The following is a 20,342-nucleotide window of genomic DNA, read 5'->3' on the forward strand; positions in this document are numbered from 1 at the left end:
TTCATGGAACCTAAGAGGATATAGGATATAAAACATGAAGAGAAAGTGATAACAAGTTTAAGATTAACCTTCCAACCTGGCGCTAACCCAGGCCCTTCAGTCATCTTGAATCTTGCTAATTTATTAGATGAACAGCATTTCAGGTAACATAGCCATAGAAAAGTTCCTCTACACTGTAGAATAAAAGATGATGCATTACCAGGGAGCCCTGTATCTTACTTCTCAAGTTGCTGATATGGCAAAACGGGAAATAAAAAATGTGAGGGAAAAGTCAGAGAGACCAGTAAAACCTTGACCTAGGCACTTCCTCAAGAAGAGTAAGAAGCCCAGCTGGTGTGGCTCAGTGGTAGAGCATCGACCTATGAACCAGGAGGTCATGGTTGGATTCCCAGTCAGGGCACATGCCCAGGGTTGCGGGCTCAATCCTCAGTGGGGGGCATGCTGGAGACAGCCAATCAATGATTCTTTCTCATCATTGATGTTTCTATCTCTCTCTCTCTCCTGCTCCCTTCCTCTCTGAAATCAGTAAAAAACTATTTTTAAAAAAGAAGAAGAGTAAGGAAAAAAGAGCAGGAGAAAGAAAGAGACCAGATTCAGAAAATGCTGCTCAACTACATGGAGCTAAAAAGTTTGATACTCTGGAGCCCTTACCCCACACCTTCAATAAGGGAACATACTACATAAAACAAGAATATGTAAAAAAAAAAAAAAAAAAAAGTTTGATGAAACATCAAGCTTACTTGAGAGGTGTGATTGATAGCAAATTTAATTGCAATTTCTACTCGGCTGCTTTGGTGCACGGCGACTCCTGTGTTAATAGTAATAGAGTGAAACTTGTTCTGCTGAGCAAGGGCCCACTGTTCACAGCAACTGCCAAGGTGATGACCTCGGCTACAGCGACAGCTTTCTGATTTACAGAAAACAACCACCCGAGAGATTATTCCATACATAGCTGTTGGCTGGGCAAGGAGCCCTTAGCAGCCTACTCCCACCTCATAGAAAGATCTCGGACATAATCTCAAAACACACACTTGCCAACAAATGCATTTCCAGCCCCCGGGGCAAACACTCTTCAGTGGGTTTGGGAGGTGGCTACGTAAATAAATATTTGCTTAATCTTGCTCATTATGATTCTGCATCTGCCACTTTAGTGGCTCCCTTAACAGCTCCCAAGTTCTTTGGATGCATTGAGCCTAAATTTCCTCACCTACCAATTGGGGGTGCTTGCACCTTCCTTACAATATTGTTGTCAGGATTCAAAGGGCTTAGACTTACAGCAAGAGGCATTAGGGCTCAGAAGGAAGTTGCCGTTATGTTTTGGGAGATATCCCACAGGCTGGACCCTGGATGTCTCCCCCAGGTTCCCTGGTGTGACAGGAAAGTCGTACCTACTGTTCAAAGTGTTATGAAAGGAATATCTCAAAGTACGCGAGACCTTTGAAGGGAGTTTTCGATTCTGAGCATCAAACCGAGACTCAGATGCAAAGCTGCTCGGCCTCACGGTCACCAGGGACTGAAATAAGATTGACTAAGAAGACTTTGCTACTGAACTGATAGGCTCCCTCCCACCCCACAGGGGCCCTCTGCTCTGATTTCTCCAGGGTTGTCATCCTGGCGTATGTCACCGTCTAAATAAGCCATCACTTTTTAAGGGAAGAAAGCAAAGGCTCCCTCCTAGGCCCAGAGGAAGCCTCCCGTGGCATAGCTGCACAAAATCACAACCGGAAAAGACAACAATGCATCTGGTGACTCACTCCAGGAGGAATTTGCGTGGGGAGAGTGGGCTGCCGTGACTGCCCCAAATCCCACTTTCTAAGAAGATTAACCCAAGATCATTTACATTCCCCTTTTGTCTTCTTTGGAGAGGCTGCTTGTTTAGCAAAAGACAAATATTTAGAGGCATCTGAGATCTTTCGGTGATCTCTCGCTGCAGTGCGAAGGGGTGCCCCGCACACGGTTCTGCCTGGAGTACCAGGAAGAAATTTCCATTTCAATATTGCACGGGAAGCTATTAGTGCATCGCTGTTGTCACGTCTCCTTCACAGCTTCTTTAACGGATGATTTACCATTGGAAATTGAGTTGTTTTCAAAAGGATTCTAAGTTATAAAAGAAAGCCTTGACAACTATGTTTCTTGCACCACAATCATGAAAGTTCTGGTCTGTCCTCTGAGGAGGAGACAAACAAAGCAGGAAAAAAAGGCCCTAGCCAGTTTGGCTCAGAGGATAGAGCATTGGCCTGCAGACTGAAGGGTCCTAGGTTCGATTCTGGTCAAGGGCACATGCCCGGGTTGCAGGTTCGATCCCAGTAAGGGGGTGCTCGAGGCAGCTGATCAATGATTGTCTCTCATCATTGATATTTCTATCTCTCCCTCTTCCTCCCTCTCTGAAATTAATAAAAGCACATATTTTTTAAATAGCAGGAAAAAAGTATGGCCAGATATTGTTGGTCGCAAAAAAGAACAGTGGGTTAGGCCACAACTCCTAGGTTAATTTCTGGTGCTCCACCACTCTGAAGCAGAGGGCCTCGAATAAAGCTTTTAATCTGTGGACTTTCAGAATGGGTTGAATTAAATATTGATTATGCTTCCTCTCCACTCACGTATTCTAAGAATCAAATGTAGAACAAAAACACCTGAATTCAAACCCTGAACCACAAGTTAGGAGATCTGGAATCTAGTGCTGCTCTATTAACCGGTTGTGTGACCTTGGACAAGTTACATGAAAAATTAAAAATAGCCAATCAATTTTTTCACTCACCATGGAGCACTCACCAAGTACAAGGAAGTCAGCATTATTATACCAGTCCTTCATAAGAACTTTATGAATATGTCTCATTATTATGTTCATTTTGAAGAGAAGGAAATTGAGTCCCAGAAAGGTTACACAAGATCACCCAGTCAGCAAGTAGTTGGGTTAAATTTGAATCCATGATGCCCATAATGTGCCCTTGAGACTTCATGAAGGACATCCTTGCCAGTGTGACCTCAGAAGATAGGATAGTATATCTGTATATCCATCCATCCATCCATCCATCCATCCATCCATCCATCCATCCATTCATCCATCCATTCATCCAGCCATGCATACATAGTCTCTGAAAAGCACAAACCACTACAAGCCATGTCTACTTATATCTGAGAAGAACCCTCAATACATTTAGAGCAGCAGCTCTTAAATGCAGTGCAAGGAACCCCAAGGATCCATGGACAGGAAGCAGACAGTCAATGAATCTAGGAAATTGAATGCAAATATTTTTGTGGGCATCTATGTGCCGCATTTCTGGAGCAAAGGCCCATGGCTTTCATCATATTCCCAAAGATATCTCTGATTCTCAAGAATGTAAGAACCACTGGTCCAGAGAAATGGAACTGAAAACACTACTTGACATATCTCATTTGTTCCTTTAGCCACACTATGTGGTGGGCACTACTTTCTCCCATCTTATGGATGAGAAAACTGAGACTCACATGCCAAAAACAACCTTCCCAAATCCACACAATTTGTTTGATGGGTATCACTGCTGGCTGCCTCATAGCGCTTCCATTCCAGATGCTTAATCTAAGGCAGATGATGTACAGTACCCTCCTGGTGAATGTTAATAGACCAGGAATAGGAGCATGTCCAACACTCACCCAACTAGACTTGTATTCTGTGGCTGGGTTTTCTACCTCTTCTGCTTTTGGGGAACCAACCTTAGAAGAAAGCTTATGCTAAGAGGAAGCTGGCATTAAAGTAGGCACAGTGGTAGAGTGGTCACATAAAACACTGGATGCCCAGTTCAATTTGAATTTCAGATAAACAATGAATAACGCTTTAGCATAAGTATTCCCTAATAATAGATGGGACATAACTTTGTACTGAAAAAGTATTAATTATCTATCAGAATTCAAATTTATCCAGGTGTCCTGTATTTTTATGCGCTAAATGTAGCACAATGGACCTGCCAACTATACAGCAACTGAGGCCTGCACTACCTCTTGACGTTAGGTTATGTAAGGTCATTGATTCCTGCATTGCTTAAGCAGTCTAGAATTTCTGTCACGTGTACCCCAATGCATCCTACCTCATGCAGCAAATCAGTGGTTCCAACCCCAGCAGGAAGGGTGCAGAATGCAAGCTCACAGCACCATACTAAATCCCAGAGGGACAAAAACTCCACACCATATTAAAAGCTACAAAGCCCGTACTTGTGTGGCTTTTTTTTCCTATAAGAACGAAGTTTGACAGACTTACTGGAATTCATCAGATTTTCCTCAGTCAATGTAAATTCGGTATTACATAGTCACAGGATGTGAATTCATTTACACTGTAAAACTCTTTCATGTATACTAACAAACTCTAAAGTCATGCCAGAGATGACTGCTCATAGCCACCCCAAATCACAAAAACAAAAGCACCTAGCAATTCCAGATGAAGATCCCAATTTTTGGACATTAATGCTAAATGTTCATGTAATTTTGTTTAGAAAAAAAAATCAACTGGCTCCATAGAAAAGTTTGACTTTAGATAAAATCTGAAACATTGTAAAGTAGTCAAATCAAATAGCAAGGAGGTTATGGGTGTGAGTAGAACCGATTGACTGAATAGGTAGCCACAGGACTGAACTGCTATTTAAGGGTAAATGGGCATGCCTGTGCACATGTGCGTGTGTGTGCATGTGTGTGTGTGTCTTGACCATACTATTTACGCAGCATCAAAAATTACAAGGTAATGAACCTAAGACATTTATATGCAATACCAGCTATATGGTCAATGAACAAAAACAGGATGTTTAGTTAGCTGTGACAGTTATGAAAAGACCAAACAAACTTGTCCTTATTTGCATCCACAAGTTTCGAAGCCCTGCTCTGGTATAGAGAATTCCTATAACCTGGAACACACAGCATTAACATCACATCATCTGGGCTCCCCTCAAGCCCATAAAAGGTGATAACTCAGGGTATGTCAGCATAGAACAATTGTGAAGTTAAGAAAAGTTCTAACAAATATATCTTTGGAAAAAGTAATATATGTGTGTGTATGTATGTAACTGTATTAAAAGAAATTTGATGTACAATATTCCTGGGTACAATCCTATGAAAATGTTAACTGTCCCCAAATTAATCTATAAATTTACCAAGCCCTGGATCAAAATATCAGGTATGGATTTGGGGCGGGGGGGTCAGAGGAGCACCTGATAAAATGTTTGTTACCTTCCTGAAAAAGAAGAGCAAAGGGAAGGAGATGAGCCCAAATAGATATTAAAAGTATTATAAAGTAGGACCATAGGACTATATAGAAGCTCAAAGGAACAGAACCGAAAGTCCAGACACAGATCCATGTATTTATACAAGGATTTGTTCATTGATGAAAGTGGGCATCTAAAAGCCACAGGAAAAAATTGAATTTGTCAGTAAACAATGTTGGCTACCATTTAGGAGAAAAGAACATAAATGGCTTGTGAGTTTTGCTGGTAAGATGGCTTTTAAAAGTCCGAAGTGCTAGGTGTCCACCGATAGGTGAATGGACAAAGAAGATGTGCTACATACGCACAATGGAATATCACTCAGGAATATGAAAAAATTGAAATCTTACCATTTGCAACAACATTGATGGACATAGAGGGTATTATGCTAAATGAAATAACTCAGAACAAGAAAGACAAATACCATATGATTTCACTTATATGTGCAATCTAAAATAAAACAAAATAAAACAAATGAACAAACAAAAGAAAAACAAACCCATAGAAACAGAACAAACTGATGATTGTCAGAGGGGAGGTGATTGGGGGGATAGGTGAAAAGGTGAAGGGGAATAAGAGGTACAAACTTCTAGTTATAAAATAAGTCATGGGAAGGTAATATACAGCACAGGGAATGTAGTCAATAATATCACAAGCCCTCGCCAATTTGGCTCAAGGGATAGAGCGCCGGCCCATGGACTGAAGGGTCCTGGGTTCGATTCTGGTCAAGGACACATACCTCGGTTGCAGGCTCAATCCCCAGCCCTGGTTGGGGAAGCAACCAATCGATGTGTCTCCCTCACATCGATGTCTCTCTCTCTCTGTCTCTCTCCCTCCTTTCTACTCTCTCTAAAAATCAATGGAAAAATATCCTTGGGTGAGGATTAACAACAACAATAATATCATAACAATTTTGTATGGTGACAGATGGGACCTAGACTTATTGTGGCGATCTCATTGTAAGGTATACAATGTTGAATCACTATGTTGTACACTTGAAGCTAATATAATATTGTATGCTAACTATACTGAAGTATAAATAAAATAAAATACAAAATTGAAAAAAAAGTCTGAAGTGGCAGAAAATAAACAGTAAAATGTTACCACCCATGGAACAGTAAGTTAATGTGCTATAGCCATGAACCTTCAACTTATGGTTTCCCAACAAGAAAGGGAATGTGGTCAATTCCTTCGAAGAAGGAATGGGGTGCACTCTGCAACCTGTTGGACTTCACTTGGTTCCCTTCACCCATCACCCCACCCCAAACCCTCTCTGCAGTCAGAATGGCCCTACCACCCACTCCCCCCCATAGGACAAAAGGATCCTGGAAACTAAAAGATTTCTCTGCACATCCTGGGATTCCCTGATCTCCATAACTGTTGAAGGCACCAATGCAAACAATTTGAGAGTTATCCAAGATCAGGAGTAAGTCTCACCTGTTTCCTCTTTTCAGGGGGAAGGGATGGATCTCCATCCTACAAAGAAACAAATGCTACATTTTAGTTTTTTTTTAATGTGCTTAGATTCAAGGAACTGAACCAAACTAGGAACTAGATTCAGACCCTCCCGAGCCCCACCCCCTGCAACCAGTAATGTGCTGAACCAAGTTCAGATATGCTTTCAAAAAATTAACTACAAATTCAACCAGACTTATTTTGGAAAAACCTCTGAGGAATCAGTTCCATTTAAGACCAAACCTGTATATTTTCTAAAACTGTGTGAACCAAAAACAAACAAACAAACCCAAAACTGCATTTCTCAAAATTATTTTTGAGCAAAGGCAATCTTATGTAATATTTCATTTGGTTTGAGCTGAGTTCCTCTTTACATTGTCAGATCCAAAGGAATAGCAATGGATACACATATACACACTTGAGTTTTCTCTATGAACAGAATAATATGGGGAGGGGGTGGAAAAGACATGCTCAAAATAAAAGAAAATTAACTGAGAACTTCCAGTTCTATTGGATTTTTTGTTTTCAAAGAATTCAATTTCTCTCCCTTGTGGGTCATCCGGGACTACACATATCTCAGGTGAATGAGTAAATGCTCAATAATGAGTACATTTTATCTGATGCTGTCCACATATAGGTCAACAGTACTTTAACCCGAGGAATCTTTCTACTCTATTTCTGTGCCAGGACAGTTCAATGAGCCCAGCACAAATGGTTAAATATTAGCAATAGTGTCAACACTTTAAAAAGAGGCTGCATAGATGAGTAAAAAAGCAGCAGGAATGCTCTTGTTATCCTCCATTTCCATATAATTTATACCCTTAAAAATCTTGCTGTATAAAACCCTAAAGAAAACCTAAATGCTCACGATAAGAGAAAGGTTTAAAAAATGAAAATATTACTATGCAACTATGTTTAAAAATGAACTATATTTGTTTGTATGACCTAGAGAGATGTCCAAAATAAGATGTGAGTGAAAAGAGCAAGTTTTAGAACAACGTTTACACCGTGCTGTCCAACAGAACTCTGCAGAGATGGAAACACCCTACATGGAACTGTCCAGCAGAGTGGCCACCATGGAAATGCCCCACACCCATGCAATGCAACACAGTCACCACCAGCCCCCTATGCCAACTGAGTCCATGAAAGGTGATGAGACTGAAGAACTGAGCTTTCAATTCCATTTAATTCTAATTAATTTAAAATGGAATTTAAATAACCACATGTGGTTTCTGTATTAGGGCAGATTTATAAATACTCCATAGGAACAAATGATTAAGTAAACTGGCACACAAACATAAAAGTATACATGTATGTGTACGTGTATGCTTCATAGGTGCCTGAGTAAGCCGTCTGGAGGGACTGGGTTGTGGAGGATTTAGGGGTGATGACATTCACCTCCTAATTTTCCCACTCTGGAACTGTTTGAATTCAATCCTTTTTTGAGGAAATGGCATGTTGAAATGCCCCCTTTCTATCTTAACCAGGGAACAGGAATGCCACGGTGACGCTATACGTACGATCAGCTCTCGGTATTTCTTCTTCAGGGACTGGTGGCGTTCTCGGAGCTGGTTGGCCATGAGTTTGTACTGGTCCCTTTCCTGCTGGCATGTGTCCAGCTCCTTGGAGAGGATCAGCAGGGCCTCCTTTTTGCTCTCCAGCTTCCTTTTGCACACCAGGTACTGCAAAAGAAGTCCAAGCAACTGGTCAGGACCGCAACAGGACTCCATTTACCATACTCTGCAGGCTTGTTTTATTTGTTTGTTTGTTTTTTGTTGTTGTTCTGTTGCTTGTTTTGTTTTTAGAGAAAATATACCCAGAGGCATTTGTTAGTAACTGACTAGAAACCTAAAGGCTGGGACAGTACCTAACCTATCCCTCAGGACAGAACCCAAGCTTTGGATGCTCATGAACTTTGGCAAACTGGGTCAGATAAAATCATTCCATTACAAATAAGTAAAGCAGTAGAATACTTTTAAAAAAATTACACAGCTAAACAGATAGATAGCTGGACCCCAATAATTTTGTTTAAAAGGATTTCTATATCCAGATAAGATTATGTAAAATTTTGTTAAAATTTTACAAACTGATATACACAGAAAGACACTTAATAAGATATTTGTATACCACTAACAATTGTCCCTTGGTAGCAAAATTATTTGCATGTTTTAAACGTTTTATTCTTTTTAAAAAATATATATTTTTCTTGATTTCAGAGGGGAAGGGAGAGGGAGAGAGAGATAGAAACAACAATGATGAGAGAGAATCATTGATCGGCTGCCTCCTGCACACTCCCCACTGGGGACTGAGCCTGCAACCCGCATGTGCCCTGACCGGGATTGAACCATGACTTCCTGGTTCATAGGTGGATGCTCAACCACTGAGCCATGCTGATCAAGCTAAAATTTTTATTCTTTATGCTTTTCTATGCTTTCTAAATTTTCTAGACTAAACTCACATGGTGTCTATAATTTAAAAAACACAAAAATATTATTTAAAATAATTTAATTGAACCATAAACCATTGCAATAGATTGCACCTGCCCACACAACACAGCAGACATTTTCTCACTTGAGAATTTTGGTTCACATATTTGACCAAGATATACACAACTTCTGTGATTCCAACGCAGCCCCCTCCTACCAGAAACCAATTTTACGAACTAAGTATTTTAGCCACATTTGGAATTATCCCCAAACAGTCAAGTGTACCTTATGGAAACTCTTTGTCCATCCATCTCCCCACTCCCCCCACTGTGAACCACCCCCACATGACAACCACCCAGCACATGGGCCAGCATGAGCCCTGACCAGGACTTCTTTACTTTCATTGGCTATAACACACCGTCTGGTGTTATTCACATATGTGAAATGTGGCACTAAATACCTTTTGAGTTAGCCCTGTAAAAGACCAAATTCAGAGCATTCATGAAAACAATTTATAGTTTCATTATACACTCTGACATGAGCACTTTGTCATTGTGGACGCTCACACAAAGAAGAGAGAATCAGCACTCCCGAAACATTTGAGTCAATGCTCTTTTATGGACAAAAAGCATTACTCATATAGAGAGCTTGTTCAGAACTGACTTTGTTAAGTTCAATTTTAAATAAATGAAAGGGGAAAAAGAGAGTTTTGTGCATTAGCACAATTTTTTTTTCCTTTAAAAAAAAAAAGTAATTGCTTGGCTTCCAAAACAAAGGGGAGAGAAAAGCCATTCTGAGACGGATTTGAGTTCTAAGGGAGGACACTTCCACCTTGGATGAATCTTATTCCTGGCAGTAATGAGGTTGGAATCCTGCCTTAAAATGTCCTGGATTTTAAGACTTTGACATCCTCTTCATGGAGGCAAAATGGTTCTGTTGCCACAGTGATTTCTCAAGAGTAAAATCCCCAACGAGTAAATATCAAAGGCAAGTGGCTCAGAAACCTAAGCTGCAATGTCCTAAGGGAGGTATTGAGATTTCACAGGAAAAAAAATACCGTTTACACACAATTGAACAGACCTGCCCTTGTGCCTTCGGTTCTTTGCCCCGTAATCAGCAGCGGTGGTTGCTGATTACAAATCACTGCTATTAGTATTGGTGGCATCACAACAGCCACCTTTGTCCCTTCAATTTATCAGATCCAAATCTGAGGCCCCAAGGATACTCAGTGTCTTCCGACCTCGGGGAAGAAAATCCCAGTGACGTGGAGACGTGGTAAGGAGCGGTAGGCAAGATGAGTTGTAACAGCCAGTCTACGAAGCAGAACAGGCCCTCGCCACCACTGTTGGCAAAGTGGAAACTCAAGTCCCCTACCTTGAACTGCAATCGGTTAGGGCCCAAGAGAGAAACTGTTTCTCTCTCATGGCCTGGTTGAAATGGGGATGATACAAGATACACAGTACACTATCGCATTTCCTTTCCGCCACCCAAAATTCCTGATCAGAAACATTCGGGGCCCAAGCATTCTGGACAGGGAACCCAACTTTTATTTGAAAGTCACCCTTGCAAATCCTATACAGTTTCAATGACATATGTGTGACTAAAATCAAATCTTTCTCAAACAGTAATTGCCCAAAATCTAAACATGCATTAGATGTCTACTTCCTCACGTAGTCCAAGAAAAACTAAAAGTACATCCCAGTCCTAACCGGTTTGGCTCAGTGGATAGAACGTCGGCCTGCGGACTGAAAGGTCCCAGGTTCGATTCTGATCAAGGGCATGTACCTTGGTTGCGGGCACATCCCCAGTAGGAGGTGTGCAGGAGGCAGCTGATTGATGTTGCTCTCTCATTGATATTTCTAACTCTCTATCCCTCTCCCTTCCTCTCTGTAAAAAAAAATCAATTAATATTTATATTTATATATATATATATATATATATATATATATATATATATATATATTTTAAAAGCAGTGACTTCTAAAAAAAATAAATAAATAAAATAAAAAATAAATAAATAAAAGTACATCCCATGCAGTAAACGTTAGGCTGCCGTAATGCTGAACTGCTATCCCACAGCCTCCTAATTTCTTTGTTCTTTAGCTGAACATGAACGCTGGGGCTGGGAAAACCTCACAGATAACCCAAGTGACTCGCAAAGAACAAGGCTCCTGGCTGCCAACAGTCCATGACAGTGTTTTCCAAATTGTGGGTCATGATACATTAGTCTGGGTGATGAAATGAATTCAGTTGCAATCCATTTTCTTCTTTTTTTAACATTAATTTTTTTTTTAATTTTAGAAAGAGGAAGGAAGGGAAAGGGAGAGAGAAACATCAGCCCTGGCTGGTTTGGCTAAGTGGGTAGAGCATCAGCCCATGGTCTGAAAGGTCCTGGGATTTGATTCCAGTCAAGGGCATATACCTCAGTTGCAGGTTCTGGGCCCTGGTCAGGATGCACGCAGGAGGCAACCAATTGATGTGTCTCTCTCACATCAATGTTTCCCTCTGTCACTCCCTCTCTCTTCCACTCTCTCTAAAAATCAATGGGAAAAATATCCTCGGGTGAGGATTAACAACAACAGCAACAAAACAAAAGAGAGAGCGAGAGAGAGATCAATTTGATGCTCCACTTATTTATGCATTCATTGGTTGATTCTTGTATTTGCCCTGACCAGGGACTGAACCTACAACCTTGGTGTATCAGGACAACACTCTAACCAACTGAGCCAACCCCCAGGGCCAATCTCATTTTCTTAAAAAAATAAAATAAAATAAAGAAGATACACAATAGACCAGAAAATATCAGCATGAATCCCATGCAGTAAAGGTAAGTATGTCTCATGGAACTTTTTTTGAATATGTGTATGAGAATCAACACACCTATATTCCTATTTTCATGCATTTATTTCCGACTGCCATTGAAAAAGTTTGAAAACTATGATTTTTTAATAAGCCACTCTGCACATGTATTCATTCAGCCAACAACTATTTAGTGAAAGGCACCAAGAGAGGCAAAAGTGAGGCTGGGGGTTGGGGGTGGGGCAGGGAGGAAAAGCTACAGGGACGAAAGGATGCTTGGAATGACTTTTGAGTGATGGTAGGTATAAAAGGCACAAAATAAAGGCCACTATGTAATGGAAATAATTAGCTGGTTCTTTGGGATTGAGGCACCACTCTGATTAATTAATACCTGCTCTGCCCATCTCCCTGAAGTGACTGTGAGCTTGAAATGAAAGGTGATATGCTACAATTTGGCTTTGTAAACTTTTCCAAAATACAAGTACTGCTTTTATAGCATTTAAAGCTTATAAAACACTGTCACTGACACTCTCTCACTTGACAGTCAACACTATATGACAAGCGGGACAAAAACGTTTTCCCATTTTACAGACAAAATAGTGGAGCTTGTCTTTCTCAGAGGCACATAACTAACAACTGTCAGCTCAAACTAGGGCTCCTAACCACCAACCCCAGGCTCTTCTCACTATTCCATATTGATACCAAATACATTATTAGCAGTTCCACATATTACCTCTCTTGAGTCCAATCATATTTTTAACAAGACACTCCTAGAGATAATTGTGCAGCTACTGAAAGCAATGCATTTCAGTTCATAGCATTTCCAGGCCCTGCTTGGAAAACTGGCAGCCCCTTGGGGCCTTTACAGCCCTATTCCATTGGCAGGGGCTGAGGTGGATCCGCTCATCCATCAGCCACCTCCACATCCCTGAGAGTCTGGCAAGCTGACTATTGGATGACAGGCTCATCACACTGGGGTCTTTGCCAGCTGATTCCCAGGTTTGAGACACTTTATTTTTCAAAGGGAACTTGCACGCGAAAGTTGTGACGCAGGCCCTAGGTCTCGTCTCTTGGCTCACTCTAATCCTAGCTCCACCTCACTTCCATCAAGGGAATCTTGTTCAGTCCAATGGCCCTCACGGTCATCTCTTTGCTGATTCCTCCCAGATCGATTCCATCAGTCCAGTCCTCTCACCTGCACGTCTTACTCTGACATCCAACTGTGTGCTTCCATCTGAACAGCTGAGAGGCATCTTACACGCAACCCTTGCTCTCCCCTCCAACCTGCTCCTCCCCAAATCTTCCCTCTTAGGAAATGGTACAAACCATGTTCTGTTTTTTGTAAAAACCTTGGAGTCATCCTTGTCTCTTCTCTTTATCTCCCAGCCCTCATCTACTTCGTCAGCAAAGCCTATGGGCATTATCTTCACAAGATATATTGGATTAGAATACTTCTCACCCACTTCCAGCACGATCAGCCACCATCATCTCTGATTGGGCCTCCTCCTTCTACCTCCTACCTCTACCCACCTACGGTCTATTTTCCATGTAGTAACAAGAAAGATGCTTTTTAAATGAAAACGGATGGCAGCCTGTGGTAGCTCAAAATGCCCTGTGGCCACCCATCACATTTAAAACAAAATCCAGTCCTTCCACTTGCCCTGCTCACCACTCTCCACCCTCACTAGCCCTCCTTGCTAGTCTTTGACCACATCAAGCCCATTCAGGGCCTTTGCACTGCCGTTCCGAACCTCTGCTTGGGTAGTATGGCTTGTTCCCTGCCTTTGTTCAAATCTCTGTTGTAATGTCTTCTTCTCAGGAAGCTCATCCCTCAGACTCTCAATCCCTTACGCTTCCCTTCATAGCACCTATCACTTGACCTTGAGTGATAGAATTATTGGTTTATTCTCAGTATCTCCCTCCCTATGGCAGCAAGGACTTTGCTTTTTCCTTCCACATCCCCAGCGCTGAGAACAATGCATGATACATAGCTGGTGATCTATTTACAATGAATGAGAAATCTTCATACATCATCTTATTATGGCCTCAACATACCCAAGACACGTGGTATTGTCCCCATTTTACAGACTCTCAAACTCACTGCTATTGAAGACTGTAGGAATCATCTAAGCCAGGATCCTTATTCTACAGATGAAAACATCGGGACTCAGAAAGGTAGACTGACTTATCCAAGGCTGGCTGGTAGAATCCAGAGCTAAAACCTAACTGACGATTCTTCTCATTCCAAGTTCAGTATTCTTCCCATCCTCCCTAAGTAAGGTGCACATTCCTGCTAGAAAGACATTTATGCCTAGAGACTTACAATGGTGCCTGGCACATTTTTTATAGTAATCATAATTTTTAGTGTAATAAAATAGATAATAAGTAGCTTGATCATCATTTACTAATAGTATGCTAATACCATAAGGAGATACAAAGCTCCCAGAACAGAGAAAAAAAGCAGTTGGGAGTAATAGTTGAGAACATGGCAGAGGCGCTGGAATGCCTGAGTTCAACCTTGGCTTTGCCACTTACGACCTATGTGATCAATTACTTAGCTTCTCTGAGACTCAGTTTCCCTATTTGTTAAGTGGTATAATTATTGCACCTTCCCAGGGCTGATTAAGAATGAAAAGAAGTCATTCATATATGTAAAACATTGAAAATAGTAAGTGCTGTGTGCATATGGTTATTGCCACCCTTTTTACCACTAGGACAGTGATTGGAGCTTGGCAAAGAAGTTATTCAAAGAGCTGGACGAAGATGTGCACATTTAAAGGAATCCCAAAAAACAAGTAGAGGGATTCTTTCTGTTTGGAGGTGAGGGAAGTTGTGACAGGTGGCAGTGACAAGAAAACAATACTCCTGGCAGGGAACAGCCACAGCAAAGCACAAAGGTGAGACCCGAGAAGACACACTGTCGGAACAGTGAGCACTGTGCTGGGCTGGCCTCGGTGGAGGGTGTGAATAAAAGCTGCGCGTGATGGAGCTGGGAAGAGATAGACGGTGGCCAGGTCAGAAAGAGCCTGGAAGGAGTTCAGGCTTTATTCTTCCAGCAAGTAGGAGTCTCAAGGGTCTTAGACTTGGGGAGTGACATTAAGAGTCTTTTTAGGAAGACAGTTTCATCCTGGCAGCATTGCAAAGGGGAGACTGTTGGACCTGGGCCAGAATGGAGGTTGTTTTCTGCAAATGCCCCTTCGAGATTGTCTGATCATAACTGATGCTCATTCTGACATAAGTCAGCACCACTCCCCTATCTTCTGCCACGTGCTGGTTCCTGAAACTGGTTGTTGTCCTGACCTGATCAAGCATGTGAAGTAACTTCCCACACCCAAGACCATTTCCCCTCCCCCCCCCCCTTTACCCATATCATTCTTGGTGACTGCCAAGCGTGCATACATAGTAATCCACTTTTATCTTGCAGTCGCCCCAAGACATGCTTGGTCTGTGAGTTTCCCTTAATGAAGTCCATTGATTACTAGACTGGAGCAGCCAGCCTCTTTCTTAGGTATTTCCCACCCTCTGCTTATGGGAGTAGATTTTCAGTCTCAGGGCTCCTACCTAGATCTATGTGTACTGACAGTCATGTGGTGTAAACTCTCTTAGACTATATATAGCTTGGGTAGAATTTGTTGCCAAGCTCACATAGAGAGGGGAAGGTGGTTGGGTTTCAGGCCCCCCCCGTCCCCCGTTTACAGACATACCTCTGGGTCCTGCAGTTGGAACTGATCTGCCAGGCCTATGAAGCATCACTGGCTGTGCTGTCTTTAATGTGGGGTCTGTTACCTCCTTGTCTAATACAATATTATTGGGCAGGTTGTTACCAGATGCACACATGGGCTTAGCCTCAGCCAAGGCAGCTGGTATCAGAATCACATTAGTGGATAAATGGGTCACATGGCCACCCAACCACACCCCACAGGGCTGAGCTGAGCAGGGCAAATCACAGAAAAGAGTCTCACTTTCTGGTCATTCAGGTGGGGCCAAGGGATGCACACTCAGTTCTCCTTATGCCTTTGTTTTCACTCTTTAGTCAAGGTGCAAAGATGCTTGCCAAATTCATATGCAGTAGGGGCCAGAGATATTTGCTCTCCTCTCTAACCCCAGACAAGGGGGGTTGGGATTTGTTTTTAGGACAGAGGAAGGAGAAAACAGGTCAGTATTTTTTGCAGGCACTGTTAGGAGCTATAATAATGAGACCTTCATTTGATTACAACAGGAAATGCAGCAGCCACTACTTAGTGAACATATTAAATGCATGTGGCTACCCTATGGAACAGGCTGTGTGATTAGCCCTGTTTTAGAGATGAGGACACTGAAGCTCAAAGAGGTCAATTTGTCCTTCATCCCAAAGGTTATATGCAGCAGAGCCAGACCATTCTCTGCATACACCAATTAGGACCCTTGAGTTATAAGCAATGGTAACCGACACAGCAATCTATGGGGAGGATATTGGCACTCATAGAATTGGCAGGAGGACAGAGAGGTAAACTTAGAAACAGGTAGGCAGCAAGGTGACTCTAGAGCAGGGGTGGGCAAACTTTTTGACTCGAGGGCCACAATGGGTTCTTAAACTGGACCGGAGGGCCAGAACAAAAGCATGGATGGAGTGTTTGTGTGAACTAATATAAATTCAAAGTAAACATCATTACATAAAAGGGTACGGTCTTTTTTTTCAATAGTTTTATTCATTTCAAACGGGCCGTAGTTTGCCCACGGCTGCTCTAGAGGCTGGGGGCAGTACCAGGGGCTGCCAAGTCTCAGGGAAGAAAGTTCAGGTCAGAGGCCACCACACGGGGCAGAACTGAACTCCACTGTGACTCAGACCTTTGGTCTCTCTGCTCAAGGGTGTCTCCAACTGGCCCAAAGCAGATCATTGCCATCCTTTGGGGGAGGAGAGGGCACCCAGATCATGTCCCTCTGATCTGTCCCTCCATACTGTATCCGTGGTAACACCCTCCCAATTGGGGTGCAGTTGAGAAAGAGAAATCAATGGTGGGAAGAGAACAATCCATGTTCACCACAGTAACCTAGGCAGGCCCATTCTATTGAGCTTTCTCAACCTTGCTGATGTTCCCCTTCTAGTGGTTCATGAATAAAGGTGGAAAAAGAAACAGCGGCTATTTAATAACAATTCCTTTTATTTTAATTGATCTCAGCATCTCTATTAATCACACAGAGAAACACAGAGACAGTGAAGTTTACACGGCTGTAGCTACTGACTAGAGAAAGGCAAAGACCAGACACCAGCTAGACTAAGTAATCAGTGGAGTTTAAATGGAATAAACTTGATAAAATATGCCCAGCTTTTGGCATATATACTAGATATCGTGAAATATTTTTATTATCCTCTAAGAAACAGTTTTCTTTTGAATTGCATTCCAATTATATTTTTAAAGCAGAGCTCATAACTCATTTGTCGATGTTAATTCACGTCCGCCCGCAAACACCATGAAGGTAGCCTTGTGCTTATCATCTTAAGAACTCCCAATCACAATTTTCACTACTGAGTGGCTTTTATCTACCCGTTTACTGTTATCTGCAATAAAGCAAGTCATAATTGCTACAAGGAAGATCATAATAATTAAATGACTATCTGACATACTACATTACTATCTGGATGGCTTTACAACCAGATAACTGCGGAGAGAGATGAAGGTAGCGGGATGTCAGGGAGGGGACCTCTCTGCCCAGTGACCCTCTCCATCAAACAGTGACTCGAGGTCCTTGGAGACTGGTACTGATGGGATCAGGCTGGCTCTCATTAACCGCTGCAAGAACTCGGCCTGCCAACCCAGAAAGGTTTCTCTGTGTGACGATGAACACATGTGGCTGAAGGGTTCATGTTCAGGAGTAATTTACAAACTTATCAACTGCAGACTCACTCTTGGAGGTATTTCTTCCCTTGGCCCCCCTCAACTTTCTACTCTGTTACTCCCTCTTCCTATCCCCCTCTTTCCCCATCCAAGAATACCTGCTCCCTCAGCCAATAAGCATCTCCAGGGAAACAGGATTCAACAACCAGCGTAACTTCTCCAACCTCACCTACGTCACTCCCTCCATTCCTAGCACCCCTGCTCTGCCCTACCCAGTGATCTCTGGCCGGGGCCATCATGACAGCCTCCTCTTGCCTCCCTGCCTGCCTAGTCCAGGTACCAGAATCTTTGCAAACCATCACTCTTCTTTAAAAATGCCTCCAATAAGGAGACTGGCAGATCAGAGCCCTTTAGTATGTGCCCTCAGTCGATCTCTCAGACTTTGGCTGCCCACCGTGTCACCCTTTGTTCCACCTACAGTTACCCCACACCCGATCTCTCTTTCTTGTCATGTCCTGGATCCAGCTCACAAGTCCCTGTCTGGGAAGCCCTCTGCCACCGTTGGGGCAGAGTAAGAGCTAGCTCCCGGTGGCCCCGAGGCATTCTGGGTACACTTTAATTAGAGTACCATACACTGCATGAGGCCATACACCTGCCCACCTGTTTGCCTCCCCACTGCCTGAGGCCTCTCTACAGCCAAGGTCATCCACCTTTGCATTTCCAGAGCCAAACACAGCTCCTGGCCCAGAGTGAGTGCCCAACAAATATTCGAGGAATAAATACATTTCAGTTTTCACTAAACATCATGTTTAGAAGATGAAAAGTCCAGATATATAAATTCCATGTCTATGGAGAGGTCACGAGGTAACTCCTATAGGATCATCAAATGGCATTTGCCTTTAACATCATTTTATCCCTTAAAATGAGCACTTGCCTACAATATATGCCATATACTCAATTAGCCACCTTCATTTTTTAAAGCCTTGCAAAGTCACTACTCTAGATGGCATAAAGGACTGTCACTTGGAGATGTAGGTATACTTAACCTGGCCAGACTGAGTCGAGGCATCTGTTGCATAAAATGCCATGTGAAGCTAACCACACACTGGCAAGCATTGAACTGAAATCCTCTGGCCCCCGGCAATCCCTGTCCCACAACACACCTGGCCAGTGCCTTCGGGATGCATCTTTCCTGCCTGTGTCCATACCTCAGTCTCCAATTGTACAGCTTCTCAGGCATTTCCACAACCCTTGTCTAAATCTGTGTCCGCCTCTGTAATTTTTAGATAACACTTCAGCAATTTCAAGTGGGTAACTTAGTGATTCTAATGCCATTCTCTAAGATATATATTTTTTAATAATCTATCTTTCTCAGAGTCATCTTGGTGGGTTCCCCTCTCCAGTATTACTTTCGACAGGCAAACTTTGATTATTTGAAGGCCCCAGGGGATGTGCTGAAATTTAAGTTAAGTGAGATTTCAGGTAATTGGAAGAGTTTATAATGTGAACTACAGTAGCTGGGGGGTATGTGGGATTCACTGACAGTCTTGGTTAACTGGAGTTTTGAATAGGGAAGGTTTGCCTGAATATCTATTTCAATCCTTCATTCCTGCTATTTCTCCTTTCCTCCCTCGCCCCATCTTCTCAGTCTCCTCTACGCCCTACCAAGACAGCACCTGCTCTTTTCAGGCCTGTAAAGAAGGGAAGGAAATGCAAGGGGAATAGGTTGGCTTTCCTTCTAGTTGGCCATAACCAGGCTAGGAAGCCCCATCTCATTTGCTAAAGAGAGCATATATTTTTAAAAATCATTGCTGCCCAGAGTGAGTTTGCTGTCTTTTCCCTGCAAGGCTGATCCGACCTTGCCTCGGGCTGAGATACTGATGGTGGGGCGAGCAATTATGCTTTGTTTCAGAGATCAGGTGTTCAAGATGGAGCATCCCTTCTCCATCCAGGTTGCCAGGGGCCTGGGGTACAATGGATGCAGGCTACACCTCACATTACCAATACTCACATCTGCAATGACATTATATCACAGTCACGTGTGGTGTATAATGACAGATCCTCTGGTCATTTCATTACATTATAATCCCATTCAGTTGCAGAGGGCTTTTCTTGTGGGCTGGGTAGCAGTAAAAAGCCAGCAAGGCATTGACAACTTTTGGTCAAACTGTCTTAAAAAGATGTTAAAATGCTGTGGCTCACTTTGCCCTTGTCTCAAAGAGAAATCAGAAAAAGACCCTAAAACCCCACTATCAGTGAGCTACAGCACCCTTTTGCACATCTACCAGCTCTTAGCCTCTCCAGTCTGCCTCAAACATGGCAAGGCAGAGGGGACCTGGGACAGTGCCTACACTCTATAGATGGGGGCCTGAGAGGCTTACAGGGTAGCATCTGCCAAACTAGCACTGACTCCTGGACTGTCCTTCAATAAAAGGTGTTCAGGAGATACAGAGACAAAGGCAACACTAACAGAAGCAACTGGGCTTAGAGTAAAATGTGGGTTTCACTGCCATCACCTTCCACTGGGCGTGAAGCCACTCACTCCCTCTGCGCTGCTCCCCTTTTATAAGTGATCACATCACCACCATCATTTGGGGTCTATTCGGTGCCCAAAGATGACT

The 20,342-nt window shown here is 42.7% G+C and overlaps 1 protein-coding gene across 6 annotated transcripts in view; it reads right to left on the bottom strand.

The window, feature by feature from the left end:
• CCDC149 (coiled-coil domain containing 149) overlaps positions 1 to 20,342 on the bottom strand; it is a 100,511-nt gene that overhangs the window by 59,271 nt on the left and 20,898 nt on the right. For all 6 annotated transcript variants that reach the window (XM_036330233.1, XM_036330248.1, XM_036330256.1 and 3 more), the window contains exons 2-3: positions 8,201 to 8,362; positions 6,663 to 6,701 (exon numbers count right to left, since the gene is read on the bottom strand). In XM_036330233.1, coding sequence (XP_036186126.1) covers positions 6,663 to 6,701; positions 8,201 to 8,362 — 201 coding nt within the window. The remainder of the gene's footprint in view (positions 1 to 6,662; positions 6,702 to 8,200; positions 8,363 to 20,342) is intronic.

This window comes from Myotis myotis, unplaced genomic scaffold, assembly GCF_014108235.1.
Source record: "Myotis myotis isolate mMyoMyo1 unplaced genomic scaffold, mMyoMyo1.p scaffold_m19_p_1, whole genome shotgun sequence".
Taxonomy (NCBI): domain Eukaryota; kingdom Metazoa; phylum Chordata; class Mammalia; order Chiroptera; family Vespertilionidae; genus Myotis; species Myotis myotis.